The sequence below is a fragment of the Laccaria bicolor genome, genomic scaffold (assembly GCF_000143565.1).
Source record: "Laccaria bicolor S238N-H82 LACBIscaffold_4 genomic scaffold, whole genome shotgun sequence".
Taxonomy (NCBI): Eukaryota; Fungi; Basidiomycota; class Agaricomycetes; order Agaricales; family Hydnangiaceae; genus Laccaria; species Laccaria bicolor.
This window is the reverse complement of record NW_001889875.1, coordinates 1,456,950-1,483,870: the sequence shown is the minus strand read 5'-3', so window position 1 is coordinate 1,483,870 and position 26,921 is coordinate 1,456,950. Positions and strand designations below refer to the sequence as shown.

The window sequence follows — 26,921 nt, the reverse complement described above, 5'->3', positions numbered from 1 at the left end:
TGTCACGCGTCTGTCACGCTATTCCCATGACCACATCAAACACCCCTGTACCCGTACAATTAGGTCGACCCAAAACAATGTTGCCAGACGGTGTGCTCAAATCATCAAAGTCCCCGTACAGAGTTGCATCTGACAAGAATGCACCCGTCGTTTCGTAAGAGGCTTTCAGAAGCGGAGATGGATTCGTCGAGATTCCCTTGCGGTTAAACGGCTTGTAACCACCATCAAAAGTCTACAACCACCGTCAATAAATAAACAATGGTCCCGTTCATTTCCAATACTACGCACCATGTAGTCAGCAATGAGCTCAAGATGCCGTCTGTCCACTTGGATGTTGTACGCTCCAAAGATTCCTCCCATTTCACGCAAGATAGCTGCACGGGCCATTTCCACCCCATATGTCTTGAGGATCGCGTAGATGTCGTTGGAATAGATTTCGTCGTCTTCCAGAATGCTCTCATCAGAGCTCACAGCAAACTCCCACATCCCACGGAAGTTGGACCCGTTGGTGGTGAGCTGTTCGTTTAGTCCGCTTAGCTAGAGGCAGACCGGAAAAAAAACTTGCACAGCGTACCGTGATGTCCCCTTTCTTCTCATCCTTCGCCTGGAAACATTCTGTGATCCCTGGAATTTCGCGGACGATCGTCGCCCGACACGTTCGCTCAACAATGCCAACAAACAACAATTTTGGCATGTCAAGCCGGAACTACATCACAAACATCCATCAGGCCAAACAGCCCAATCACGATAATATCACTCACCTCTAGCTGAAAGACGCATCTCGACTCATCGAATTCAAAAGACGTCGCGTGAGGCAGGTGGCCTTGGAAGAGGTCCGACATGCGACTGATCAACGCTTTGAGCGATTGTGCACGATCTTTCTTTGCGGGTTTCGCATCCAATTCCATTGCTTCAGTTTCAGGAGCGTATGCAGCTTCGATATCTTCATCATTGAACGCCTCAGCATCCTCAACGTCCGAGTCATCGCTCTCATACGTCGCCTGTTGCTTCTTTTGTCGCGCACGCTTCTCATCATCCGCCCCACCGTCACCGGCTTCGCTTTCCTCATCATCGTCCTTCCTCTTTGTCGGGGCCTCATCATCATCACCGTCATTCCCGTCGTCGCCCTCTCGGGACTTGGCTTTCTTCCCTTTGCCTAGCTCGGCTATTTGACTTTTCAAGTCTGCATCCAGCTTCTTCATCTCATTCTGCATTTCCCTCTTGAGGGTTAGAGGGAATTTGGTGGCGAATACAGCAAGAATTTCTGAAGGTTCCACGTCGTACTCGGCTTGATATTCTACCTTGGGGAAAAACTTGATTTCAATCGTGAACTGTGTCCTTCGAGTTTCTCCTTCCACTCGGAGTTGTTCTTTGACTTCAACATTCTCCACGATCTGAGCTAGGGTGACTCTACTAGCTCTCTTGCAGAACAAGGTAATATCTTCTGCCGTTATGTCGGGGCGGACTTTCATTGTCATCGAGGGTGTCTTTGGTTTTTGAGAGGCTGTCATGACGATTTCACGGAGACGAGGGATACCAAGCGTAACGTTGGCGGCACCGTGACCTTCAAAAATGTCAAGTATTGAGAAGTCAAAAAGCAGGCAACACGCACCAGCAAAGTGAAAAGTATTCAGCGTCATCTGGGTGGATGGTTCGCCAACACTAGTAAAAAATTGTGATCAAAAGCCAGAGATGAGGAGAATTCTGTCAACGAACCCTTGGGATGCCAATAGACCCACTGCTTCTCCGGGATCGACCAAACTCTTCATATATTTGACGTTCATGAGGAGTCGGAAGTTTCTGGGATGAAGTGGCGGTGTTCGACTCTTAAAACGAACTTCATCCTCCTTTTCTGCTAGAAGATTGTGAGGATTCGTTTTCACATAATTATCGACTGCTATGGCAAATTGTTCTGAAGTGCTTCCAAGGTATCGGCTAGGGCTGTACAGTGACAACGCCGGATCGTACTTGTCACGTTTCGCTGGTTTGTTTTTATCCGGGCGATCTGGCGACCGTTTGAGCACTTTCTTCATGTACGAGATGGCGGTGGATTCGTCAACAACGTTTTGGATGTCAGCTGGTCTAATGTGGCGGGCGAGGGAGATTTGGTTTTGTACGATGAAACCAAATTGGTACAGGTGCTTTTGCCTGGTCACGTCAAGACCATCCCCTCCATAGGCAAATTGATAAATGGAGTTGTCACTGCCTCTGACTGTGTGGTCATAATGCACACGAATTCCTTCAAGATGCTTGATGAGACATCGCTGAAGGTAGCCTGAGCGAGAAGTCTTGACGGCTGTATCGATCAACCCTTCTCGGCCAGCCATGCAATGGAAGTAGAACTCCTGAGGCTTTATACCGGTTAGGAAACGACTAACGACGTATCCACCAGCAATGGCCTTGGTCTCAAAAGCTTTGAACGAAGGAAGCGTCTTCCCACTGACCATGACAGGTACACGCCGACCCTCCAATTCCTGCTGACCCAGAGCGCAAGAAATTTGTCGTGCATTGACGGCTGAGCCTTTCGCACCCGACAGTGTCATTGTCTGCATGTGGTTAAAGGGGAATTTCCGAAGGAGGCCGTTGGGCAAACATATGTCCGATATCGACGACGTGAGCTTGGACAGTTTCGTCTTGACGGTAACATCCAGCCCGGCCATCTTGTTGTCGTCCCTCAAGACATCCTCAAGCAGCGTTGTTAACTCTGCAGCAATTTCGAGCTTGGGCGTGCTGCTGAGTGAAGGGAAATTTTCGATAGCCCCTTCCGTTCCAAGGTTTTCCCCGCGTTTGATCAAGTCGTTCCGCTTCCCATCACCTTCCGGAGTGAGGATAAGATCATCCATCCGGCAAGTGAACGCGCGGTGCTGTAGGAATTTAGTAAACAGACGGCTCAAGACTCCCAACAACCTTCCAGCAACGTCGGCGCCGTAGAGCTCATACACAGAGTGGACAAGGCCATAATCCGTAGCACCGAATGCCGCTTTGTCCAGCACCCCACATAAAAGTTCTCCATCCATGAAAACGACCTGATCCTCTTTTGAATCGGCACCCCAAAGATAACCAGGTACTTTCGTCTTTGCGTTAAGAGAAAGGCCCTCGAATGGCTTGGGGGTGATATTCTTGAGGACGGTGGAGATCTATGTGACAACAATAAAGGAACTGCAAGCACCTAATGTGTATCAACTCACGATTTGCTTTCCTGTCCACATTGGCTTTGGCTTCCAGATGGTAGGGGGTAATGTAACCAAACGAGCGCCCCGACTTTCTTCTTCAGGACGAAGAGCACCATAAAGTAGCTGACAGTACTCCTCGCGGGTAAAGAAAGCGTCTTGGCATGTCATCCACACGCCAGCGACTACGTGATCTTGAATGAGACCACGAAGTGGATTTCCAGATGTTGGCACTAGATATTGATTGTCCGTATTCGCAATCATCATTGCCTCAGCCCGCGCCACATGGTTCTCTAGACAAGCGTTAATATCTATCCTAAATCGACAAGGAGGACTTACGAGGAAAATGAATATTCATCTCTTATAGAGGCAAAAGGATTAGTAGGACGAATAAAGCGACACCCTGAACTCGCACCGTCACCGTCAAAATCGGCTAGAAATCAAATCTGTTAAATCAACATAAATATACGTAAGATTGCCATAAACTCGCCATTGTAAGAATTGCTGAGAGAGTCAGAGTTGACATTTCAGTTTTTTCTCTCGCAAGCGTGTACCACTCACCAATTTGCATAGTGCATCCTGATGGTCTTCTCTCCTGTCAGTACACGAGCTTTGTGCGCCATCATACTAGGCTTATGCAAAGTCGGTTGTCTATTCAGAATAAGGATGTCCCCATCTCGAAGATGTCTATAAACTTTCTTGTTCATGGCAGTGGTTCGGGTGTATAGACCTCGGCGTCCACTTCCACGGTCACCCTCTTGTGGAGTTAGAAGTTGATTTGCAATGGCTGTCCGTTGTTCAACGGTGAGTTTATCCTTCCATGAACGAATCAGCAGAAGAACAACGGCGAGAGACGAAGGCACATACAAGTGATTGCTGATGGCCGTCTTCATATTCTACCAAAGTAGCTCCAGGATAACCATGCGGACCAGTTATTACCCGTTGTCGTAGTTCGTGGAAGTTGGCAGGTGTAACGGGTTCTGGGAATGTCAATTTTCTTGCAAAAACTGGTGGAATTCCAATTTCGTTTGGCTCGATATTTACATCAGGCGAAATGACTGATCTAGCAGCATAGTTGACTCGTTTTCCCTGAAAAATAACCAATTGAAGTCACAGAATCATACCGCAGAAGGTGGGACGGACCATCATATGCTTTCGGAAAAGACCCTCCTTTTTTTCAAGCCCTTGTTTTACACCAGCTGGGGGAAGCTTGCTTTGCCTTACAGGAGCAGGGTTCTTACTGCTATCCATAAAACTGTTGACGTCAACCTGTAGCTGGACCAATCTATCGAGTAGCGCACTCATCAGAGTCTTCCGCGCCCCTTCATCAACGTTTCCGGTCTTCTGTGAAGCAGCCCGTAGATCTAAACTCAGGTCCCGCATTCGGTATGATGTATTGAGAACTTTAGAGAGAAGCTCGTTCTGAGGATGTTCAAAAAGGACCTCGCCCAATTTCGCTGGAGGCCGAAAACGAGTTGGGGCGACGGGAATGACTTCCAGAAAGAACATATCAGCAGAGGCGAACGATAGCTGGTCCTTCGATATTGGTGCAAATGGACCATGACGCCCAAAGAGGAGGGAGCACATCATGGCCTCATTGTGGAAGAGTCGACGTAGATGTGCACGGCATTCCTCTGGCGCAACCACCCTCTCATTGCGACCCCGAGAGGTTTTTATTTTCCCATTTGCTGCTCTTGGGAGCTGAGGCTCCTTCGGCTTAGTGGGTCCTGCTATCTCGTCACCGGAACCTTCATCTTCATCCTCCTCTTCCTCCTCTTCATCCTCCTCTCCGTCCTCCTTTTCCTCACCTTCTGACGCATCCATATCTATGTCTTCATTCCGTTGTCGGACCACGTTTCCTGCTTTCTCAGCAAGCAAAACATCCGGTCGTCTCCGCGCCAACTGAGCCTTCTGCTTTACAGACAAATCGTATTCTATGACCTTGGTATGGCCTTCCTTTCGATACGTATACGCATGACTACAGAGTAACGCGTTAGTACGCGTGGAGGCAGGAGAGAGGTGTCAACAGGAACGTACGAGCCACAGTCGCCATTTTGACACTTTTTCAAGATACAAGACTTCAAGAAATCGTTGATGACGTCCTTCCGTGTTTGATAGACCAATCCATCCTTATAGTTGTCGCGTTTACTGCTCGAGGCACGGTGAAGGTGAATAGCAACATATAAGTTAATCCTCGTCATGAATCCTTGGGGAGTTTCGTCCGGAACCTCGGGGTCATTCGCGTCTTCTTCGTCGTCGTCTTGGTCTTCCTCCCCGTCATCTCCTTTTTTCGATTTCCGCTTCTTTTCCTTCTCCTGCTTCCGTCCGACGCGTAATGTGATATCATCAACACCTTGTGCGGCATCCAGCAGTCCGCGTTCCAGAAGCCTGAGTTTCGCCATGAATTTCCAAAGCTAACACCTAATCAGTAGTGGAGGGTATCTTCGAAGCATCACTTACCACAGTTCTAGTCATTTTAAATCTGTGGCAGAACATGCAGGTCCCGCGCAACAAATTATACATATTGGTCATGAAGAGTGGGTGAAAAACTGGGGCTGGAAGCTCGATGTGCCCGAAATGACCTGGACAGGTAAAATACGTGAGGTGACATGTTGCGCATCTAGAATCGGTAGGTAAAATTTGTGAACCAGATGCAATAAAATGACGAACGCACATGTCTGAGCGGTCGCTTGGACCGAGGGATGGATCATAGAGACCTCCAATGTTTGGTCGATTCAGATCATCCAGTAGAACGGGATTGACAATTTGTTTAACGGATATTCTCCTGATATCCTGGGAGGTGAGAAATGAAAAGGAAACTCCTGCAACGGTCGAAGGCAACGAATGTGCGATATTCATGATAAACACTCAAGCTTTCTCAGGATTGAGTCACGAAAGCCGTATCTTGGTTGTGGAGGATCAATCATCCAGGCAATTTCTGCAATCCAGTCGCGTTCAACTTTTTTTTCATCACATGACAGCAGGAGCACTGCCACATGACATTCAGACCCAAAATGCAAAAATGAATAATATCCTGCTCAAGGTATATACGTGGTTGGACATCCTCGGCATTGTAACTACTGAATAGATAAAAATTACGATGTTCCTCGTTTGCTCATTGTCCGCTTAGGCTTCCCTGATTTAATTTTCTGTGCCTCCCCAACAAGCTCTGCGATAAGACCATTGTATGTCTCCGAGTCTTGCTGCAGCGCATCTCGAGATTGCAAAAGATATGTCAAAAGACTGGATGTGTTTGCAGTCTGCATTCGAAGATCAGCAAGGTGTCTTTCAAGTGCGGCAAGAGGTTGCATGGTCAACGATTCTGAATCGTTTATTCAGTAGAACGGATGTGGCGTACGGCCAGAAACTGACCTCGGTCTACGTCAAGCAATTTCGACATCCTAGCCCTGTCAAGTTCAGGTTTAGGTCCAAACTGCGCAAGCATGTTTTGCTGGCCCGGTTGAGGCGTTCCCGCTCTCGAACTTGGCCGTGAGACAGGACCCGTGCTGTTTGAATGTGGCACATTCCGTTGTCCAGGAGGTGCCGACATGGGTCGAGTGTGAATTTCGAGAGGAGGTAACGGCTTGCCATTGAGTCGCGGTAAGACTTCATCAAGATTCACAGGAATTCCAAGAGCAATTAGATGTTGGCGACGAATTCGTGAACGCGTCCAATTTGGTGGCTTTACTGGTGGTGGGGTATTCAAGAGCATTTTATACAACTGGCGGCTAATAAAGGTACATCGTTAAGAGACGGACGATCAACCTTAAGAAAACGCTCGCCTTTCTGGCGTCAACAAGATTTGACCAATACCTTCGACTTCTCTAATTCCCTCATTTGTAGTGATGTAGGATATTTCCTCGTTCTCCCATTCCAGTGCGAGTATTTCATAGATTTCTTCCTCTATCTGCTGGCGACCGGGGAATGGGTTTAATCGGAGTGGTCTCCATTGACGCAACGACGAAGGTCCAGCCATCTGGGTCTGCTCCTCAAAATCAATAGATTCACCAAACCCTTCCTGTGCTGAGTACTCGGCGTCTCCAAAATCACCAAAGTCGTCATCTCTTGCGTCGTTCGCAGCCTCTGCTGATGGACCGAAATCATCAAAGTCATCAAAGGTGGTTTCCTGGGTGGTAAGAGCGATGGAGGGTGACGCTTTCTGAAGGTCGACAGGCTCGCTAGCGCCCCATACTGAAGCTCCAAATGTGATATCGTCGTCCATACTAGGTCGACCAGAAGGTTTGTGGTTGTTTGTCGGGCTCATTCATGATGTCCTCTGGTTCTGTCCATGTCTTTCTGTTCTCGTCGTTGGACTCTAAAAATCCTTTGACAGCTCGCAAGGTCCACATTCGCCGTCTCTACGACATCCTTCAGCTAAGCTTACAGAGGAATGACTTTCTTCGCGCTAAAAGGGCATGGGCGGTCCTTGCTCGCTGCAAGGAAATGAATTGGAAGTCCATGTGGACGACAGGACTGGCGCTTCTCGGGGAAGGTGTCGATAGCGCTTGCACTCCTCGGCGACTCGATTATTTGCGCAGTATGATGCTACAACACCCAGACGAAGTCGGTACCTCACACTCGTTTCCCACTTATCCTTACCTTGGTTTTTTTTTAGCGTGAAGCGATCTTACAAGAGCTCATATTTTACCTCGTTCTTTCCGGAAAGTGTAGGGATGCTCTAGATGAGCTTGAACTGTAAGTAGTGGGGAGCTTTCATTGGTTTGTAGGCTCATTACACACCAGTTATCTTCCATGCTTCCCATATCAAGACAACCCGGTATTTCACACATACGCTGGACTGATATCCTTATACCTGGCCCAACCTACTGCGGATTCCACCGACTTCAATACCGCCTTGCTTCGAGACGCTCAATCTCATCTTCGGAACGCCCATACCTTGAATCCTGATAATATTGTTGCCCCAGCATTTCTGCAAAAGGTCTTACCAATCATTCATGCTCATTGTTTCTCATTCATTGTTTTAAACGCAGATACATGATTATGCCAAAGTTGAGATGCCCGGGCAAGATTCCGAAGACGAAAGCGCCGCGGGAACTCACACCACCTCCCTAAGGAAGCGCCCACGAGTCTGAGAAAAGACTTGTGATCTGCACACTAAAACCGCGGCTACTCGTCTTCCTCAGAATCGGAGTTCATGTCAATGACAGGCATTGGCTCGTCCTCGTCGTCAGGGATCAGGTTTCCCAGCACTGGGGCCATCGAACCCGAAGCCTCACTGGTTACGAGCATGTTTGGATGAATATTCTGTTCAAGAGCGGGGATGATGGAATGCTGCTCTTCGGGTATTGGATGGTTGAGTTCAACGTCCTGCATGTCAGAGTCAGGCTCTAGGAAAGCTGGTAACGAAGGTGGGGTTGGCGCGACAGCGACCGAGGATTTTGGCTGGGCGATAGCAGTACGTGGTAACTGTGGACTTTTCTCATGAACCAATTCTTCAACCATTGCCATGTCCTGTGTCATTGATCGTACGCCTGTATGGACCGCTTCCATTTGAAATGCGTCGTAATCCTCCCTTTCGTCCTCTGACCCCTCTGAAGGAAAGAGGGAGATGGACTCGATATGTGGCATTGAACGAATGAGAGGAGGGACGCGAGGGTGCAGAAGGAGATTGAACAAACATTGTATCTGAAACGTTTTTTGAGGAACGGAAATGTAAATAAGTAAAACCCACGCACCTCGCTATCGTTTACTCTGAGTCCCGTTTGAAGGAGCAGGGGAAGGCTTCTGCTCATTGCGCTGGAAGACCATGTGCCAATCTCAACGCTTAGGCTTCGAACTTGTTTGTATACCCGCTCGAACAAAGAAGGATCAGGGGAGAGAAGAGCTGGTGGTATTTGCGGGAGGGCCAAGGCAATTGATAGGATAAGGCGAGAGACGGTGGAGTGAACCGCTGGTGAGAGGCTGGGATTCCGCACGCAATCCCGGATTACTATGATCAATCACATTAGCAAACCAAATATGAAGTAATCAACCAACAAACCATCCAGAGCAACCAGCAAAACTCTTCCGTGCAAGAACGTTGGGCATATGACGTTCCGAGACGCCTTGAAGACCTCTTCACCCTCAAAATTTCGGGCTCTTTTCTTACTTCTTTTACTCCTACTCGACAGCGTACCATCGTCTTCCCTGCTCGACGTTGTGAAAAGGACTGTAGTGATGGAAGGTAAGACAGCCCTTGTCAACCGGTTTGCGATAATTTGGGATTCCAAGTAATGACAGCTTGTCAAAAGGAGGTTTAAGCTCTCTAGGAAAGCCGTCCGCTGTGGCCTATGGGTACTTAATCACAACCTTTTCACAAGATGAAAAAACGCACAGAGAAATGTTCTGCTCAAGATGGTATGTAACAACAGTAATCAGGTTTGTCATGTAGGGCGTCAATCTTTGTTGAGCGCTGATTTATAGTGTATGAGCACCACGATAGATTGAAATGTAAATAAAAAAACATACCATTTTGTTAAATATGAAAGCAATTTACAGCCAAGTCCCCAAATTTGAGGAGTCGCCGCCACTTCCATAGCGTGCACTGTAGGATCCATGTACCCATCCGCCTGGAAAATGTGATACAATGGGTGAGATCTTCCCAAAAGATATGGAACCCCCCACCTTCTCTTCCGTCGTACATGTGAGCAGCTTAATTATGAATTTTATCAGGTGGCCAAGAGGTATTTGTACAGGCCGTTGGGTGGTCGTGCTAGTGGGCAAGTGAATAAAACGGCGACAACTGGGGGAAATCCAACTCACCTCAGAAGATTGCCAGTAACAACCACACATGACCTTAGACGGTCGAGATTAAGGAGAGCGAGAGAATCGTCAGCATTCCTCCGATTCATGCTGCTGGAAGCTAAAAGGTTTGAGAGGCTGTTAAGGCAAGAATCCTGAATAAACGAACCTCCATCACGGAAAGTGGTTCGAAGAGCGAAGAACGCATCCCATCCAAATGCCAGAGTCTCATCCAGTGATTTTCTCCATAAATTTGTAGCTCCCACTTTCCCACCTGTTTGGTGCAAAACTGCATAAAGTTGGGAGGCAGACTCAAGTAGAGTAATATTCGTGGGGCTCAAGGCGCTGCCGTTTAAAAATTGCAGTGCTAGACTAGACAATGCAGGGTAGGAAGCTCTGCTCGTCGTAGGATAGAGCGGAATAAGGTGTGCCAATGTGCGTAGGGCACAAACCTTCAGCAGGATTATAATGAGACAGTAGGACCCGAAGACACTAACATACCTGGAGTTGGACTTCACTTTGAGTCCCAGCAGTGGCGATCAAAGCAGCAATAAATTTTGGTATGTTGGGAGTCGACACCTGCCGTTGAAACTCTGCGACATCTGTGGCGGTCGAAAAGATTGTAACAATTAATCGGATAGCAGCTTTCAATGTCGGTGGAGGTTCATTTTTCTTCATTCATGGAGGGTGAGATAGAATACACCGATAACCAGAACAGAATACAGACTGAAAGTAACGGTAGCGCAACACCTATCCAGCTCTGCGCTGATTCAATCATTAGATTTTGAGAGAGCAGGGATGTTTTATGTGCCAAACAAAGGCCAGCCCATCGAGCTCCAGGGTCCTTGGAGTGCAGGAGGGAGTGAATTCGTGTTGACCATTTGGAGGTGTGTGTTGAAGGCAAGAAGCTTTCTCGTGTCAACGAAGAGAGAATGTACGGAAGGAATGAAACGGAAGACGCTTCAGACGCTAGCTGAGACTGTAGCAAATTTTTAAGGTGATGTCCAGTTTCCATAATCGTATGGCAGCTTCAACAACTTGAAGAAACTATCTCCGATTCAGAAAGTAACACGAACAAATAATTCTGATTGCCCTTGCCAATAACACATACGTACTTACTTGCTCACCACGCGTCATGTCGGCGCCAGTGATATACGATTCAGATATTTCGGAACACCTCCAGCTTTCAAATTTCAAGGTACGTACGGCATCTTCAAAAGCTGAAGCATTGCCTAATTGAGTTGCGAAAGGGCAAGTTCGATGTCACTGACTTTGTGGGCGTTGTATCCGAGAAACTGATAGTACAATCGAAGGCCGACAACGGACGTGTGTGAGAATGGAGCTCGCGTATATTTCCCGAACTTATCTTGACACCTGTAGCTTTCGATCCACGACCATTCATCCAATCATTTGAAGCAGCCGTGGACAGGCTCATCGCTGTTCGTAAAGATGTGCAGACTAAGACGGAACAGATGGAGAAGAGTGTGCGGGTTGCAGAGCGAGAGTATTCAAAGAAGATGGCGGAATTGACGCAAGGGTTTGAGGTAGGTTAGCACCCAACGAGCTTGGGCGACGCGGCGCTAACAACGGGCTTGTTAGACCGTCGCGAACTCATTCTCTGGAATGGAAAGTCGAATGAACGAAGTCAGCAGTACAGCTGTTCGCATTGGTAAGTCCTTGTCACGTCCCTTGATAGTGGGCTGATCGTCTGACAGGCGACCAACTTGAAACTGTGCACCTCGAGCGCCAAAGAGCTCAAGCAGCATGCGACCTCATCGATTTCTACAATCAATTCATGAAAAATGACACCTCCAAGCTAGATGCTATGCGAAAGGAAGGCCGATCAGGAAGGCGTCAAGTTGCTGTGATCCTGCGGCGTCTCAATACAGTGGGGAAGGAGGTTGATCTCCCAACTGCGGATAAGGTTAGTGCTGGGTAAGATTCAAATTTCAAACATTGATAATTTCCCAGACCCGGGAAAATATCGAGAAATATTGCGAAAAATTTGAAAAAGAAATGTTGAACCTATTCGATCGTTGTTATCGCAAAGGTGACCCAAAGATGATGCACGTGCGTAGTCAAGTTTTCTTTCACAGAAAATGAGTGAGTCTGCTCCTTAGCATTGTGCCCAAACACTTCTCGAATTCAACGGTGGCGCATCTTGCGTTCAAGTTTATGTTAACCAACACGACTTCTTTATCAACAATGTTCGCGATGCTCGACCGATTGACGACACACTATTGTGCGTTTCAAGTCATCCACCTATTTTTCGTTTCATTGAAGGTTTTGCTAGATGGGATGTTATTGCTGACCCAACTACAAGTCCGCCCAAGAGTGAGGCAGGCCTCACAGAATTATTCGGTGAAATTCGTTCGACAGTGGATACAGAAACCCAGATCGTGAAGGCGGTATTCCCAAATCCTTCGGTAGTGATGCAAGTATTCTTGCAGCGTGTTTTTGCTCAGTCCGTGAGTGACACCCATCCTCTTCAACCTTTGTGCTGATGCTATCCAGATCCAACAACATATGGAACAGCTCCTTCATAAAGGCTCGGACATTTCAGACCTCGCTTATCTACGTCTTTTGCAGATGGTTCACATCCAAGCATCTTCTCTTGTGGAAGATTTGAAAGCACATGAACTTCCCCATGTTCTGCCCAGAACACCATACGAAGCGACGGAATTTCGTCGATCGATAACGGGATCTATGCCCACCACAGCTTCGACGTCTGCTGCTATAAGCACCATGCTTGAAACTGCAATGGAAGAACTATTCATTCCCTACACGGAAGGTCAAAGATATCTGGAGCGTGAAAGCAAGAGTCTTGCGTCTCTTTACATCAATCTTCTGGCTAATTTCACTCGATATCATGTCCGTCACCCCATTACATTGCAGTTTGACCCCATTAATGTAGTTCAAACAGAGAGCACAAAAAGCCAAGTCTTCTATGTTCGATCGGATGGTCAACCAAATTAGCGCAGCTACAGCTACAACGGCCAATAGCGGGGGTTCGACTTCAGCGCAGGCCGCTAGTGCACTTATGAGGTTGGGGGTCATTAACTCTGACAGAGGTCCGGATAAAGCTGGGGAGGATCCAGCACGGGAGGAAGATGGTATTTTGACGGTAGAAACGGCTGAGACGATGCTGAAATGGCACGCTGAAGCCATTGGCCGATGTGTAGAACTGAGTCCTGCCAATGACGTGTAAGTCCTAATCTCTCAAAACGCATACCCTCGTCACCGACTCTCTGAGCAGCCCAAAGAGTACCTTTGCCCTGTTCCGCGTCCTGGCAGAAGCTATTGGAACGTCATATGTGGAAGCCGCCCTTGACACGTTAGTCTTCCTTTCCCTATTTCTATTTCCCCCATCTGATCTTTTTATAGTACACAAGTTCGTCTGGACGCGGCTGATAGTAAAAGTGAACCGACATTGCAGCCATTAACTATCATCAGATCAATTGACCTAATTTGCCATCTTTGGCAGCAATATGTCAATATTGCATTACTACCGCTGGCCAGTTCCTCGGTAACCATTAGACGAGAACTGGTCGTTTTCAACAATCAAACCATCAACCGCCTTGAAAGCGGAGCCAACAGTCTTCTTCAGCGTGTCACAGACAGTGAGAATTTGGTCCCCCACGACTAACAGCAAATTGGTTCATCTTTTTTTTCTCTCTCTCCCCAGCTATAGTGTCGTGGCTGTCATTACAGCTCACAAAGCAAAAGAAGAACGATTTCAAACCTCGCAACGATGATTTGTCCTTTGCCAGGGTAAACACGGAGCCTTGTATTGCATGTTGTGAAACATTGGAGAAGGTCCGCGATGCTGCAAATCAGAACCTGAGTGGAAAGAATTTGGAAGTTTTCCTCACCGAAGTCGGGGTGGCTTTCCATAGGTCCGTTTACCTAATTTTCTGCCCTGATTTGTCCTATCCAGGTTTATTTGTAGCCTGCTGCTAGAGCATTTGCGAAAGTTTCCCGTAAGCGCGACAGGTGGACTCATGCTTGCAAAGTTCGTTTTCTTCTATTATCTCAACGTATCTGACGTGAGCCTTGTTTCAGAGACATCAAATCATATCAAGACATAATCGGCACCTTTGGCATTCCGGTTCTTCAAGAACGATTTGAATTTGTCAGGCAACTGGGCAACATCTTTCTGGTCCGCCCAGAAATTCTCAAATCCTACATAACCGAAAATTATCTGGGGAGGATAGATTCCTCTCTTTTGAAACCGTATCTAGCCCTGCGAAGCGACTGGGGCCAGTTTGAAAAAGGGTTCAATGATTTAGACGCTGCCCCCAGTGACATCGGCAGTGCTGGGACAGCATTGAAGGATCGATTTGGTCGACTAAGTGTGATGATGAAGGAGTTGGAGAGTTTGAAAATGGAGGGTATTTCAATACCATCCAGCTTCACAGGGGGTTTCTCCATGTCCATGTCAACAAGAGCATTTGGAGGTTCTTCATGATGTGTTTATTGTTTAAACATAAATTATTTGCTTTCTTCTCTTGGATGTATTATTTATTCCCCTCTAAATACAGGCTTGCGTTTCTCTCTAAAAGCTTGAAGCGCTTCCATCCTGTCAAGGCTTGTTAGAAGCGTCTCGTAAGAAGCGCGTTCGAAGTCCAGTCCTGCCACAATTATAACAGAAGTGATAAGTGCAAACCTTGAGAGAACGTACCTACTTCCAATGCCAAGTCTGCAGAGCGAGATACCGCTTGCTTTGCAGCGCGAAGCGCCAGGGGTGCTTGAGAAATGCATGTTTCAAGCAAACGAAAACAACCAAAGGAAAGTCATACCATTTTTCGCAATGCTTTCTGCCAGAGTGAGGGAACGGTCAAATGCAGTTGTTTCGGGTGTGGAGATATAGTTGACCAGCCCTGCGAAAATAATTCAAAATAAATAACCACTCCTATAACGTGAACATTATTTGCACCCCACTCCAAGGCCTCCGAAGCCGATAATGTGCGCGCCGTGAATATTAGATCTTTAGCTCTTGAGGGGCCAAGAAGTTTCGTGACTCTTTGAGTTCCACCGGCACCAGGAATTATTCCGAGGCTCGTCTCCGGAAGACCTATCTTTGTAACATCGCGACCTGGAGTGACAGTGAGATAAGCCGAGCAACAATTATGACTTTATTACCTGCAACTCGCAGATCACAAGCAAGGCTTAGTTCGAGACCTCCGCCAAGTGCTGGGCCATCAATGGCAGCAATAGTAGGCATCGGAAGCGATTCCAATTTACCCAAAGTGTCCCGGAGGTCTGCAAGAAATTTGGCAACCTGAAGTTGCGACATTGCACGGCGCTCCGCGAGATCCGCACCCGCGCAAAAAGATCCAGTCGTCGTCGAGCGGAGTATCAGAACCCGGACGCTATTCCCTGCACGTAAAGGAGAGGAGAAATTATAGTAATGATCCACCCTCACCTTTTATCAAAGCGTACTGTTTCTATGCTTTCTCGAAGTTGCTGTGGACAAGCGCTTCAACGGTATACACTTGGTCAATCGGAAGGTATTTACTTGCAAAAGAGTCAAAGAAATCGCGTTCTTGGTTTGAGGCCGGTTGAGCGACAAACAAGTTATTCCAGGGTGTGATGTTATAGGCTCCAGAAAGGCTTGGGCATCATGTGCAGCATGTTGCAAAAACCGCCTTGTCGAGGCTGATGAACGAAATGACTGACAAGAATAGCCATAGCGCAGTCCTGTGCATAAGATCATATTGAGCTGACTTCTAGAAATCGTTGAGCGGTTGAAGTAGAATTTGGTGATACTAATAATAGTTCCGGACCATGACTACGTAAACATGGCCATACATTCGGCCCCATCAGAATATACACACAGCTCTGTAAGTAGACAAAAACAATTACATTCTGGTGTAAATAAAATTCAAGGCTGAGTTCAGTGATGATATAAGTACTAGTCGCAGGGGCACGGACGAGGAAAACCAACCAATCAATGCCCGAAGGCCTCCTCTCGCCGTGCAGATGATGGCGAGGCAGCTCCGTAGAAAGAATCGATCGAAGTTGGATAAGATTCCCGACCAATATGACTTCGGGGCACCACCTTGGTTGATTCACCAGAATTCAGTGAGGTGGGCGACGCATAAAAACTCATTTCCCGTGGCTGCTCGTGTACGCGGGTAGGGTCGTAATCTATTTCCCGGGTTGTGAAGGGGTCAATGGGAGCGGCGTTAATGCTGAGACCTGGGGAACTATTCCGAGTCCCTTCCGATTCGAGGTCTTTGTCGAAGAGCTGATCTTGAAGGCGAGAATGCATTCGTGCATTTCGTTTTTTGTAGTAGGAGAATGTCACGCCAGCCGCCGCCCCTAATATGATGAGCGCTAAAACCACGAAAGTCCCCGCGACAGCAGCTTTATTCTGCCAGAAACTTTTGAAAAAAATCAAATGATGTAGATAGTCTTGAGGCACAGGAAAACATACCCAGAGTTTACGGTGGCCAAAATTGCAGTTTGACTCGGGGATGTGGATGGATCAATGCCGTAAGTTACAGCCGAAGTGAGGTGAATGCCTGTGATGACAGTGGAAAATAGTTCTGTGTTGAAATCAGGCGTTGCAGTCGGGGAAGGCGGTGAAGGCGGTGAAGGCGGTGAATCGGTCGTTAGGACTACCGCAGGGATTGAGGAGGTCGATGGAGGTCTAATGGATATTAATGTATGTTGAGCGCAACTCTAACAGCACTTACTGGGGGAAGGGAGGACCTGACGATGTGTTGAACTTGGTGGTATGGGAACCCAAAGGTGTTATGGCGGCGGGTTTGAATACCGCTTGGGACGAGCTCTCTGAAGTAGTAGAAGAGGATTCAGTGGTAGATGATTCAGTAGTGGCTTGCGACCCTGTCATCGAATGGAGTGAGGATGGATCCTCAGAAGTTGCGTTCAATTGACGCGCTAGGAGATTTTCATGACGCCTCTGTAATTGCACGAATGAGTGGTTCTCCATGCTGAACGAAAGTATGACAACGAAAGGAATGCTCGCAAGAATGGCGAACGCAATGAAAGTAGGAGTACGACGTGACGACCAGCGAGGTGTTGCACACATTTGCGATCAAATACTCCTTGAAGCAGTGGTGCGCTGAACTCGGCAGCAAAGATGATAATGGTGATAAGACTCAGAGTGCTCTCATAGGTAGGTAGATTGATATTGGCCATAGGTTGATCATGATGGGTTGCAATTATTGTCCGATCGGCGTAACTAAGTCAAAACTAAGTATCCCGATTTGATTTGAGCTGGGAGCTCATTAGAACTGCCAACAAACTGAGACTGCCACTCACTATCACGACTATCAAGGAGTCAATACGTGGGCCAGTTTCCAAAGCATTCTGCTGAAAAATTGCCACTCAGCGACTTTGTTGGCTTGCAAACTCTACTAGGTTTAATTTGGGAGTGGATACATACGGTCCGTTGGCCGTCAGCGGGCCGGGAGCCCACGAACCGGCGTGACTGGGTTGTAATGTAACAGATCCGCCCTTCCCGCAAACTTCGTGGATTCTCTCAACGAACCGCTGTTGATCTCAACACACAACTGAGTTAAATCCTTGTCGTCCAAACCCTTCGCAATTTCTGGTTCGCTGACTTGGCCACGGGTTCGCTGTTGAAGCTTCGCAATTATGTCATCCCGGTCCTGCAATAACAATTAGAGGTTCTGAAAGCCGCTAAGCTGCAAAAAACTTACATCAATGGGCCACAAGCTATCCAGTTTTGCAACCTGCCATTGCTGGGCGCCGATATAAAACCAACCTCTCTTGCATTGGAAGGTGAACACCACAGCTGAGGAAAGACGGAACTGAAACACACCTGATCTCCCATGCAGGTGAATGTGTGCACTACTGTGTCTGGTCGGGAGGCGGTGACATACTTTCTGATCTTCCGATTGACTGTTTTTGGAGCCCAGTCGAGGAGATAGGTAGTTGTGGGGGTTTCAAAGAATATGGGATCATAAATGAAGCCGAGAGAATAAGTCTCATCTTGAATGTGACATGTGGTGATTTGGACCCTCATTCCCAGCTGGGGTGAATTTTGGAGACTTTGAAGGTTCAGAATTAAATCATGGCCTGCGCTGATATCGCTAAAGGCTCAAACTTGCCTCTCAAGTGAGCTCATCTGTCCAGGGAACTTTATTGATTATAAGAAAATTAATATCAATCGCACACACCTCATCTTCGGTCAAGCCAAAATGGTCAACGAGCTTTGTCCAGGGAATCGGCCCAAGAATCAAATTACTACATCCTGGGGGCATTGAGTGGAAATGGAGATACCATTCAGAACTTTGTGGTGCCAGGTCCCGCAACGTTTTTGGAAAAGGGGATTCAAAGGTATCTGATCCCCCCTTCCATGAAGCACACAAAGACGTTGGTGATGGCGCTCGAAATTCATCAGTATTAGATGTTTGCGACAATACTTGAGATGCCGCTCGGTATGATTGGACGGTTGCTGTTGTGGGTGAATCCTCGGCGTATAAATCGTCATGGAGAGCTTCGTCAAGAATTTTCTGTTTGGGAGGACTTGTAACCTGTTCAACTATATTATCAAAAACGAGCTCCAACGAAGGGATTCTGCACTACCCTTTCATCCAGAAGGTCTCTCGCCACCTTCCGGATGTGTTTCAACTTACGAAACGCAGACTCACGAGCTTCCAGTGCATGGTCCAGCTCCGCTTTGTGATTTGCCTCCTTTCTCTCCAGCTCTTCATTGAGGTGACGAAGCCATTTGACGCTTATGAAAAGCTCCGAGTTTTTTGCCTCAAGTTCTGCTATCCTAGACTCTTGCTCAGCAAGCCTAGCCTCAAATTTGTTCTGTTCCTTTTCTACGAGGAAGGCCAGACGTTTCAGACGCTCGGTTGTTTGGATATTACAATCAGTGAATAGCTTGGTCAGGGCAGATATCTGATGAGGAGATGGTAAGTTTACGGAAAATTATCTCAAAATGGATTTACCTCATCCTGCAACGCAGTAGATTGGATATTTCTCGCTGACGACATGAATGAATGCAAGCCAAATGCCTCCGCGACGGAACCAAAATGAGGGCTTTGTACCTGCTTGGCTGCGGCTTGCTTTACTTCCATAATATTGACCGACTCAATGTCTGCCACAGCAAAGAAACTGTTAGTGGACATACACACTCATGTCTACCTCCCCCGATACGCCTCATTGTTGAGATCGCGCTCTTCTGTTCCCAAAATTTGTTCTGTGACTACCTCAGACGGAACCCCACAGGAACGCCTCCTTATCTTGAACCATGAGCCCAGTGGTGGTCGCCCAGTAGGACCTCAGTACTGGGATCGTGAAGGTTTTCTGCTCTCTTCTGTCCCTGGCGTACGGAATCAGAGGCTTACACGACATCGCAGAGAAACTGAAGTTCATGGATAGGCATGGGATAGATGTCTCTATCGTCAGTACAGCAAATCCGTGGTTGGACTTCCTTTCTGCACCTGATGCGCAAACACTAGCCTCAGAGCTCAACAATGACCTTGAGCAGTATTGCTCAACGTCCCCACGTACGTCGAGCGGCAATTATAGCATTAAGCGGTTGTATGGGTTCGGATTGTTGCCCCTCGTCCCAGAGATTACGACATCCGCTGTTCTCGACACCGTCAACCAAATTGCTCAACTTCCACATCTGCGTGGTTTGATCATGGGGACCAAAGGCATTGGAAAGGGTCTTGATGACGCTGCACTTGATCCTGTGTGGGATGCGATCGAAAAAGCCCAACTCGTGGTTTTCTTGCATCCCCATTATGGTGTCAACGCGGAGGTTTGGGGAGAGGTAAATAATGGGCATGTTTTGCCACTTGCGTTGGGCTTCCCTTTTGAAACCACAATTGTGAGCTCCAGCCCAATTCAATCTTCTTCGAGGTTGTTGAACGTGGCGTATAGGCAGCAACTCGTGTCATCTTGTCGGGTGTGTTGGACCGGTTCCCTTCGCTTCGACTTCTTCTGGCTCACTCGGGTGGAGCCCTGCCCGCACTTTCTTCTCGATTGGCGTCGTGTATTGATCACGATCCAATCGTAGCATCGAGACTGAAACATGACGCTCGATACTATCTTGGAAAGTTGTATCTCGATGCAGTTGCCTACGGACCTGAGGAGCTTGGCTTCGCAAGTGACGTGATAGCTCGCGCAGATCGATACAATTCACAATCTTCCTCGACGCCAGTCCTCAACCGAAGCATTGGGAGTAAAAGGATGCTCTTCGGGACTGATCATCCATTCTTTCCTCCTCTCACATCGACCGAGAAATGGAAAAGCGTTGTGGAGAATCTCGAGGCCATTGATCGTGTTCAGGGGTGGAGTCGAGAAGACATAGACGGCGTTTGTGGAGCCAATGCTCTTGCTTTGTTTAATCTGACTCAATAAAAATCATGGTCTACGGTCTTCTATATCTTTACACCAACTCATGGTCTACGGTCTTCTATATCTTTACACCAACTATTCCAAAGGCATTTGGATCTTCAGGCTGAAGTCAATATGTTGCACCGATTGGTGCACTGCACTCGTGCTGAGGATGTCGATTCCTACCGGGATGCATACAGCAATCAGCGGGAAAATAACAAAGTCATGGTGAGCTCACCGTTAATGGCCCGCTCTTGCAGATTTGCCTCTGTGATATTTCCACTTGTCTCAAAAAGAAACTTTCTTTGGCCTTGCCACTTTGCCTTTAGGCTGCTCGCGACGTTAACCAGTTCACTCCCTTCCATGTTGTCCAACATAATGATATCAGCACCAGCTTCGATTGCTTCATCTGCCTCAGCCTCTGAACCGACCTCAACGTCTAGCAACAAGCTAAAGCCACCAACAGAGCGAGCCTGTTGTATTGCTGCAGTTATGGAGCCTATAATATTCATTAATACGCCAAAACATGATGACAAGAAGGAAATGTTCACCAGATGACCAAATGTGGTTATCCTTGAGCATGATCATGCTCGATAAGTCATGGCGATGGGGGTCGATTCCACCGACCAGCATCCCGTATTTTTCCACAAGCCTAAATCCTATCGCCTCTTCAATGTGGAAAGCTCATGCTAAGGTAAAATGCGTACCAGGGGTTGTCTTTCTCGTCCCGGCGATGATGCCCTTGTAACCGTAACTTTTCGCCAGATCCCTGATCTTCTTTGATCTTCAAGGATGAACGCATTTTATCAGTCGTCAACAACAATGACACGGAGAATACAGAAGACCTACTGAGTAGCGATACCACTGCACCTGGCGAGTAAGTTGAGCGCTATCCTCTCCCCCAACAGGAGGAACCTTGCCTTGCCGTTCACGGTTGCGATGTGCCGTACTGGCTCAAATATGTCGCCTTCCTGCACATGCCATTCCACCCTGTAAATTAAATGGTAATATGTTTGAAGGGTATTCAGACGCTAGGAACTGACGTGCAGCCCAGTTGAGCAAATATTTCCGTCACGAACGGCGACCCAGCGAGAACAGCGGCATTCTTCCCCTTCCCAAGGAGAAACGCCTCACGCTCAACCTCTCCAACCACATATCCGCCGTAATCGAAGGAAGGCGTGTCTTCTGTCAGCCAGGCTGTGACCTGGACCTTCCAACTTGGAGGGAGGAGATGTTCGAAGGACTTTGACATGCCACTGGTGGTTCAACGTTGAGATTAGATTAGATTTGCACGTGTTGCACGTAAGGTCTGTTTTTGGACAATTGTCGATATTACAGTATAAGTCTAGAATGTACATCGGATTTCACGCAACCAGCAAATACGAGTGAATCACGCTATACTAGGAAGAAAATAGCCAATAAAGTCACTGCCAGGACTTCAACATGTATCCTTATAGCCCCGCCGTCATTGCTTTGCGTAGTAGGCGTCGCTTCGTCTGTTTCGTCAGTCGGCTGCGCTGTCGGGAAGCTGCTCGTAGCTCCATTGTCACTGTCCAAGCGCGTCAAATTCAACCCTATTCATAATTAAAACGTACTCACACTTGCTTAGAAGACGTCGTGGAGGTGGCTGACGCTACTGTCGCTAATTTCGCTCCTTGCTTAATCGTGAACTTTGGAGACTGGGCGAGAATGCTATCGTCTTCTTGCACCATGTTGATCCGATACCCGTCCCCTACGGCCGGCCAGCCACCGTCTGGAGCGTTGATGGTAGTTTTGCCCTGCGTGCCGTCAACATTGGTGGCAATGACTTTGGGAGTGGGCATGGATTCCGCATCCTACGAAGCGAGTTGTCAGGATATATGCGCGTAATTGTGAATAGAACGTTACATCGTTGACTAGAACAAGGTTGAACTTGGCGGGGTCCGTTTTAACACGCTGCCAGGTCACGCTGCAAAGGCGAATTAGCTGCTGTTGAAGGTTGTGCAAAAAAAACGCATAATACGTTTGTGGCCCTGTGCTCGTCCAACCGTTGGTATCGCCTGGCGTAAGTAGCTTGTATGAGAAGGCCGACGCGGCGAAGGAAACAAGGAGTGCTGTGATGACGCGCATATTTGATAGAAGGACAGATTAAAGGTGGGTATAGTTTGGGTGTATAAGGTAGTATGTGGGGTATTCGAAGCCAAGAAGCGATGTAGGGAAAAGCAGAGAAACCCTACCCTTTATACATCCCACTCGACTCTATTTTTATCTTGAGCATACATAGTGAGACATTGATTGACGCGATATTATTCAAAACAACAGGCGTACAAATATGGCGCACGAATTGGCGATAGCGCAGGGGAACGCGTAAACTGAGTGTGGTATACGTATTGAGGTAATCGAAAAGGTCCAGGAGGTAGGTCCATAAGATAGTCCACGAAGCTCGAGAACATATTCTCTTCATCAAGCCAAGAAGAAAGCGAGGATCGAGAATAGCGGGATGAGAGCAAGCTGTCCTTCAAATGCGGGCGTTCCAGCATTCTGAGGGGTCGAAACCGTGCCCGCCGTTGGGTCAGCGCTAGTTGTTGCAGGAATAACGAGGGTGGTGGCAGTGCTGAATGCAGTTGAGAAAAATATTACCAGTGTGGGAGCAAATAAACGTACGATTGCCCTGTGGCAGTGGAAGAGCTTTTTGAAGTCGGCTGGGTGATATTAAATTCTGGGGACTGCGCTAAGATGGTGTTCAAGTCATTAGCGTCTTGAACGAGGTTAACACGGTAACCGCCTCCAGGGGTGGGCCATCCACCGCTGGGTGGATTCACGGTGGTATTACCAAGCGTTCCATCAACGAGTGCGGCGAGCACTTGATCTGTGGGCAATAATTGGCGGTTCTATGTTGAAGATTAGGGTTAAGCATAGCAGTAACCGATATCTACGCACCTGGTTCGTGAGGACAGCAGTGAAGTTCAGTCTGTCCGTGTTCACACGCTGCCAGGCGAGGCTACAAAATAGTTCAAGTCAAGACGAAGGGTTGACAGGACAATGCTTACGGTTGAGCACCCTGGTTGGTCCAACCTTGGCTCCCATTAGGGCTAGTTACGCTGTACGCCAGAGTCGAAGCAGCGGCGGATAAAAGGAAGGTGATACTGAGCCGCATATTGAGAGAAGGATTGGAAGTTCCTGAATGGAGGAAGGAGTCGATAAGGACCGTGAGGGTTTCTGAGCGAACGCTTGGAACGTGGCGAGAAGCAAAAACTAGCTTTTCTATAAAGGACCTGCCGAAATGGAGACACCGTCCAACAATCCGGTTCAAATACCTGTCAACAAACAATTTCCTCTTTCAGCAGAACAGTTTTTTTTTGGTTTTCCGTGCAACAAGTGATCTAAGTACTAAGACACGCGGAGCAGAACAAAAATTGCGTGCCGTAGAATCTACATCGAAAGGGTGCAGTTTGAGCAGTTGAAGACAATGATTCTTAATTAAGTCTCAACGTATTCAGATTGAACCCTCTTCAAGCCTTCGAATGCCTCTGTCAATTTATGGTGATTTCCGGCGCGTGTCCTCTAGGTGTTTGTCATGAATCCTGGGGACGACATAGTCGTTTGATGAGAAGGTTGTTTGCGGAACAACCCCATGGCTAGTCCGGTTAACAAGCTTACGCATGTTATAGGTCAAGTCAGCGATTGGCTGTAATCGGCACGTTGAACGTAACAAGTTCAATTTTATGAATCTCATGGCTTTGAGGCAGAGTGGGGAAAGCGGCGGCTCATTCTTAGAGAACGACAACATGACATGATCCGCCTGTCATAGCATAATGGTGGGTTCAACAATCAAAAGCTTTCGAATCAACCTCACATATGTTATTCCTGTACGTGATACGTCTTGATGACCACATTAAACTTGGGCACAAACGGAGTCCTGTACGAATTTGTTGTGAGCTGGCTAGGATTTAGTGGAAGGGTAGTTTCTCACTGTGGGATACAAACTCTATGCAACAGTTTGCGGAATCTCACAGGCCATCTCTTTGAGCATGTCTTCGGCGTCCATCCAGAGATCGCGTTGTTTCCAATTTCCGATAATGGTCGATACAATGATCCAGCAGGAACGTTCATTCAGACCGTTGGTTGGCGAAAGACCCTGTACAGTAGATGTGATACGACCTTTGATCAAGAATTTCAAAAATGCCAAGCAAGCCCGAGCTACATTTCGTAAAAGGTTCATATCATCCGCTGAAATATGATCATCAACTCGAGCTAGGAGAGCAAATATCCATCGAGCATGGGATTCTTCAGGATAGTGCGCTTGATCACGTTGTTGGAGGTAAAGGTTAATCCAGTGGGTAAAATACATGAGAAGATGCAAGGCCATGCGCTGCTCGCAACCGTTAACAAAAAAGCGAGAACATACAGAAATAGACACATGCCTCGTCGATAAGCTTCAAAAGTGTTGTAGATGGTTCGCGAGGCGGGTGCCCTGGAAGTTTGGACCAAACATTTGGAGAGACAAGTTCATCGGGGCACTCGAGGTCTCCAGTTGTTCCCTTTGGTGAAGGCGGGGTTTCTGTGGGTTCACCACTCGGAAGTTGCCTGACCTCATCATCGTCGTTCCCGTGCAAAACGACACTTTGTTGCATCTCCGGCGGGCCAACCATCGAGTGGCTCTCCCAAGCACGGAGACCTTGTCCATATTGTTTTCGGGTGGAAGGATGCTGGGGTTTCGCTTTCTTTGGAGGATTCCAATAAGTTTCTGGCTTTCCTGCCAGAAAGTCCCACCAGTGGTCTCGTTCTTTCTTATCCGGCATTAGCTTTTGGTGAGCAGCGTGCGCAGGCCCGACATGGATGGTTGGTTGATTTAGATTCTGAAGGATTGGTATGTAATAAGCGGGAGAAAAACGACGAGAATGAGCAGCGTGCCTTGCGAAAATTGCTCAATCGTGTTTCAAGAAGTCTGCACCATTCTCTAGATGGCAACGACGGATGAGGAGCGATGGTATCCTGTATCGTAGTCTTCGCGACTTCAGGGATCTCGTAAGGGTTGACCGCTCGAACGACATGCGGAAGGTAACGTGCATCTCGTCTGTGAGGTTGTCCGTAAGATTAGTTAAGGAAAAAAAAGGACATCCTTACCTCACAGTGAAAAGATACTGCATACCGTCAAGTGGTTCTTCGTCGAAGTCGTCTGGGAGGTTGGCTACTGGAAGAATTTGTTTCCCATAAGCCAAGTCATCCTCGTCATCCTCGTCATCTTCGCCTCTTTTCCGCTTGAACGGTGCCATGTAAAACGGGGCTAGTTCAATGGAAACGAACCAGTAATCGCAGTAGACAGTAAGTTTGTTGCTACTTGTGTGTGCATGTTCTGAGTACATAGGGGAACTAACTTCAAGTTCCCCATCTAGGATCCCTCATAGGCCCTTCGAACAACCCAAAAATATTCTGTACCTCTCACTATGAAAGGTCTTGAAATGGTCGATGAGGATAAGATCGACACAGAGGCTTTGCAGGCTCAAATTGATCTTTCCATGTCTTTTACTCAGACTCTTGTGTCGTCTTGGCTCAAACCCCAAAAGGCATCGACGTCTTCGCGCAAGAGAAATTTTGAGGCGGAACTCAGAGACTATATGCACCGTCCCCCTAGGTAAGATGGCGCAATAGTTTTTTGTTGAGGATTAACGGATTACAGGCTGGGTGTTGGTGCACCAATACCGGATACACAAGCCGGTTCCCGAGAGATTGCTCGTCTCAGAGGCCAGTTGGCCGGAAAAAAACGCGGGAGGGATGGGGACGTAGATCATTCAAGCCCGCAGGGTTCCGATGTTGAGGAGGAGAGTAGAACGGGAGCGATCAAGCACAAGATCAGGGAAGACCCATTCGACGTTGTACACGGGAAAAAGAAAAAGAAAACAAATGGCAAGGTGAATGGCGTAATGACGCCTTCACCAGCTCCTGTTGTTACCTTAGAATCTTCGCAGCCAGAAACAGAGGAAACGATCCCAAATCAAGCCAATGAAATAGCTGGCGAACCCGAACCAATACATGATGTCACTCCACCGAAATCCGGCGCAAAAAAACCACAGCACAGCACCCCCCAGGAGGGGGGCTTCAACCTTAAAATGATTTCCTCGTCCACCACCCCACCAAGCTCAAGCTCAAATCTTTCCAACCAATTGAAACCGTCTAGCACTCCAATTTCACGGCTGGGTGAGTCTATTTTTACTTGTGGCACTTCCTTCGCACAGTTGACGTCGAATCTGCTAGCCATAACTGAACCCGTGCTTTCCAAGTTCTCAACAATACCAGCCCCCACGTCCCGTGTGGACCTTCCCCCACAGCTTCTCAACGAATCGTTGTTAAATCTAAAACCTCTGCTCAGCGAAGCCGAGTCAGACGACGCCTTACCCGCAACATCTTCTACGAGTCCGAGAAAAAAAAGAAAAAGGAGAAAAAAGAAGAACCCTTTGCACGATAATTCTCCTTCTGTCACAAATACTGTATCCTGAGCTTGGATTTTGGTGATCCAGGTGAATGTCGAAGACCTATTGGCAAACAGATGACCAACATCCAGTTCACCATGACCACATCTAATACCCCATATTGCAAATGCGTACGCTACGTTTTGTGTAGTCCATAGAATTTCCGACGCTCATAACGTTGATCTAGCCTTTTTCTTCTGGCGTTGCCTCTCAA

At 47.7% G+C, this 26,921-nt stretch overlaps 14 protein-coding genes across 14 annotated transcripts; 4 read left to right on the top strand and 10 right to left on the bottom strand.

Moving 5' to 3' along the window:
• Positions 1–13: 13 nt before the first annotated feature.
• On the bottom strand, positions 14–6,029 carry LACBIDRAFT_245901 (uncharacterized protein; the record flags this gene model as incomplete). Its single annotated transcript, XM_001876566.1, has 16 exons — positions 14–232; positions 289–516; positions 575–706; positions 762–1,564; positions 1,613–1,662; positions 1,717–3,137; positions 3,189–3,463; positions 3,510–3,530; positions 3,640–3,674; positions 3,732–3,985; positions 4,038–4,259; positions 4,314–4,897; positions 4,979–5,148; positions 5,208–5,584; positions 5,631–5,790; positions 5,845–6,029. The coding sequence occupies 16 exons, from the start codon at positions 6,027–6,029 to the stop codon at positions 14–16; spliced, it is 5,136 nt and encodes a 1,711-aa protein (XP_001876601.1).
• A 236-nt stretch (positions 6,030–6,265) lies between these two features.
• Positions 6,266–7,434, bottom strand: LACBIDRAFT_311637 (uncharacterized protein; the record flags this gene model as incomplete). Its single annotated transcript, XM_001876565.1, has 3 exons — positions 6,266–6,492; positions 6,543–6,898; positions 6,953–7,434. 3 exons carry the CDS (start codon positions 7,432–7,434, stop codon positions 6,266–6,268), a joined length of 1,065 nt encoding a protein of 354 aa, XP_001876600.1.
• Positions 7,435–7,439: 5 nt separating this feature from the next.
• On the top strand, positions 7,440–8,263 carry LACBIDRAFT_311636 (uncharacterized protein; the record flags this gene model as incomplete). Its single annotated transcript, XM_001877020.1, has 4 exons — positions 7,440–7,733; positions 7,786–7,865; positions 7,914–8,109; positions 8,162–8,263. The coding sequence occupies 4 exons, from the start codon at positions 7,440–7,442 to the stop codon at positions 8,261–8,263; spliced, it is 672 nt and encodes a 223-aa protein (XP_001877055.1).
• Positions 8,264–8,297: 34 nt separating this feature from the next.
• Positions 8,298–10,589, bottom strand: LACBIDRAFT_292824 (uncharacterized protein; the record flags this gene model as incomplete). The annotated part of the gene is made up of 9 exons (XM_001876564.1): positions 8,298–8,816; positions 8,867–9,120; positions 9,307–9,458; positions 9,505–9,582; positions 9,639–9,739; positions 9,795–9,882; positions 9,933–10,032; positions 10,081–10,363; positions 10,413–10,589. The coding sequence occupies 9 exons, from the start codon at positions 10,587–10,589 to the stop codon at positions 8,298–8,300; spliced, it is 1,752 nt and encodes a 583-aa protein (XP_001876599.1).
• Positions 10,590–11,046: 457 nt separating this feature from the next.
• On the top strand, positions 11,047–14,472 carry LACBIDRAFT_382719 (exocyst complex protein; the record flags this gene model as incomplete). The annotated part of the gene is made up of 15 exons (XM_001877019.1): positions 11,047–11,109; positions 11,162–11,237; positions 11,292–11,455; positions 11,511–11,580; positions 11,627–11,835; positions 11,883–11,981; positions 12,032–12,153; positions 12,205–12,379; positions 12,426–12,782; positions 12,826–13,115; positions 13,168–13,245; positions 13,296–13,531; positions 13,597–13,807; positions 13,861–13,923; positions 13,974–14,472. 15 exons carry the CDS (start codon positions 11,047–11,049, stop codon positions 14,377–14,379), a joined length of 2,619 nt encoding a protein of 872 aa, XP_001877054.1. The 3' UTR covers positions 14,380–14,472.
• Positions 14,433–15,627, bottom strand: ECH-4 (enoyl-CoA hydratase; the record flags this gene model as incomplete). Its single annotated transcript, XM_001876563.1, has 7 exons — positions 14,433–14,542; positions 14,593–14,658; positions 14,711–14,791; positions 14,848–15,006; positions 15,054–15,283; positions 15,337–15,377; positions 15,430–15,627. The coding sequence occupies 7 exons, from the start codon at positions 15,625–15,627 to the stop codon at positions 14,433–14,435; spliced, it is 885 nt and encodes a 294-aa protein (XP_001876598.1).
• Positions 15,628–15,861: 234 nt separating this feature from the next.
• LACBIDRAFT_311632 (uncharacterized protein) lies at positions 15,862–16,770 on the bottom strand (the record flags this gene model as incomplete). Its single annotated transcript, XM_001876562.1, has 3 exons — positions 15,862–16,297; positions 16,351–16,566; positions 16,613–16,770. The coding sequence occupies 3 exons, from the start codon at positions 16,768–16,770 to the stop codon at positions 15,862–15,864; spliced, it is 810 nt and encodes a 269-aa protein (XP_001876597.1).
• Positions 16,771–17,338: 568 nt separating this feature from the next.
• LACBIDRAFT_311631 (uncharacterized protein) lies at positions 17,339–17,928 on the bottom strand (the record flags this gene model as incomplete). Its single annotated transcript, XM_001876561.1, has 3 exons — positions 17,339–17,551; positions 17,603–17,671; positions 17,725–17,928. 3 exons carry the CDS (start codon positions 17,926–17,928, stop codon positions 17,339–17,341), a joined length of 486 nt encoding a protein of 161 aa, XP_001876596.1.
• Positions 17,929–19,007: 1,079 nt separating this feature from the next.
• LACBIDRAFT_182959 (uncharacterized protein) lies at positions 19,008–20,282 on the top strand (the record flags this gene model as incomplete). Its single annotated transcript, XM_001877018.1, has 4 exons — positions 19,008–19,215; positions 19,274–19,749; positions 19,803–20,028; positions 20,083–20,282. 4 exons carry the CDS (start codon positions 19,008–19,010, stop codon positions 20,280–20,282), a joined length of 1,110 nt encoding a protein of 369 aa, XP_001877053.1.
• Positions 20,283–20,354: 72 nt separating this feature from the next.
• Positions 20,355–21,510, bottom strand: LACBIDRAFT_231037 (uncharacterized protein; the record flags this gene model as incomplete). The annotated part of the gene is made up of 6 exons (XM_001876560.1): positions 20,355–20,440; positions 20,497–20,757; positions 20,810–20,917; positions 20,966–21,042; positions 21,108–21,248; positions 21,302–21,510. 6 exons carry the CDS (start codon positions 21,508–21,510, stop codon positions 20,355–20,357), a joined length of 882 nt encoding a protein of 293 aa, XP_001876595.1.
• A 49-nt stretch (positions 21,511–21,559) lies between these two features.
• Positions 21,560–22,449, bottom strand: LACBIDRAFT_292822 (uncharacterized protein). The gene is made up of 4 exons (XM_001876559.1): positions 22,261–22,449; positions 22,146–22,206; positions 21,858–22,093; positions 21,560–21,807 (listed from the first exon to the last, which is right to left on the bottom strand). Exons 1-4 carry the CDS (start codon positions 22,365–22,367, stop codon positions 21,654–21,656), a joined length of 558 nt encoding a protein of 185 aa, XP_001876594.1. The 5' UTR covers positions 22,368–22,449; the 3' UTR covers positions 21,560–21,653.
• Positions 22,450–22,509: 60 nt separating this feature from the next.
• Positions 22,510–23,394, bottom strand: LACBIDRAFT_292821 (GPI-anchored small secreted protein; the record flags this gene model as incomplete). The annotated part of the gene is made up of 4 exons (XM_001876558.1): positions 22,510–22,851; positions 22,902–23,128; positions 23,178–23,238; positions 23,288–23,394. 4 exons carry the CDS (start codon positions 23,392–23,394, stop codon positions 22,701–22,703), a joined length of 546 nt encoding a protein of 181 aa, XP_001876593.1. The 3' UTR covers positions 22,510–22,700.
• Positions 23,395–24,225: 831 nt separating this feature from the next.
• Positions 24,226–25,513, bottom strand: LACBIDRAFT_311626 (uncharacterized protein; the record flags this gene model as incomplete). Its single annotated transcript, XM_001876557.1, has 4 exons — positions 24,226–24,609; positions 24,662–25,096; positions 25,152–25,314; positions 25,365–25,513. 4 exons carry the CDS (start codon positions 25,511–25,513, stop codon positions 24,226–24,228), a joined length of 1,131 nt encoding a protein of 376 aa, XP_001876592.1.
• A 171-nt stretch (positions 25,514–25,684) lies between these two features.
• Positions 25,685–26,734, top strand: LACBIDRAFT_311625 (uncharacterized protein; the record flags this gene model as incomplete). The annotated part of the gene is made up of 3 exons (XM_001877017.1): positions 25,685–25,872; positions 25,918–26,435; positions 26,493–26,734. 3 exons carry the CDS (start codon positions 25,685–25,687, stop codon positions 26,732–26,734), a joined length of 948 nt encoding a protein of 315 aa, XP_001877052.1.
• Positions 26,735–26,921: the final 187 nt, after the last annotated feature.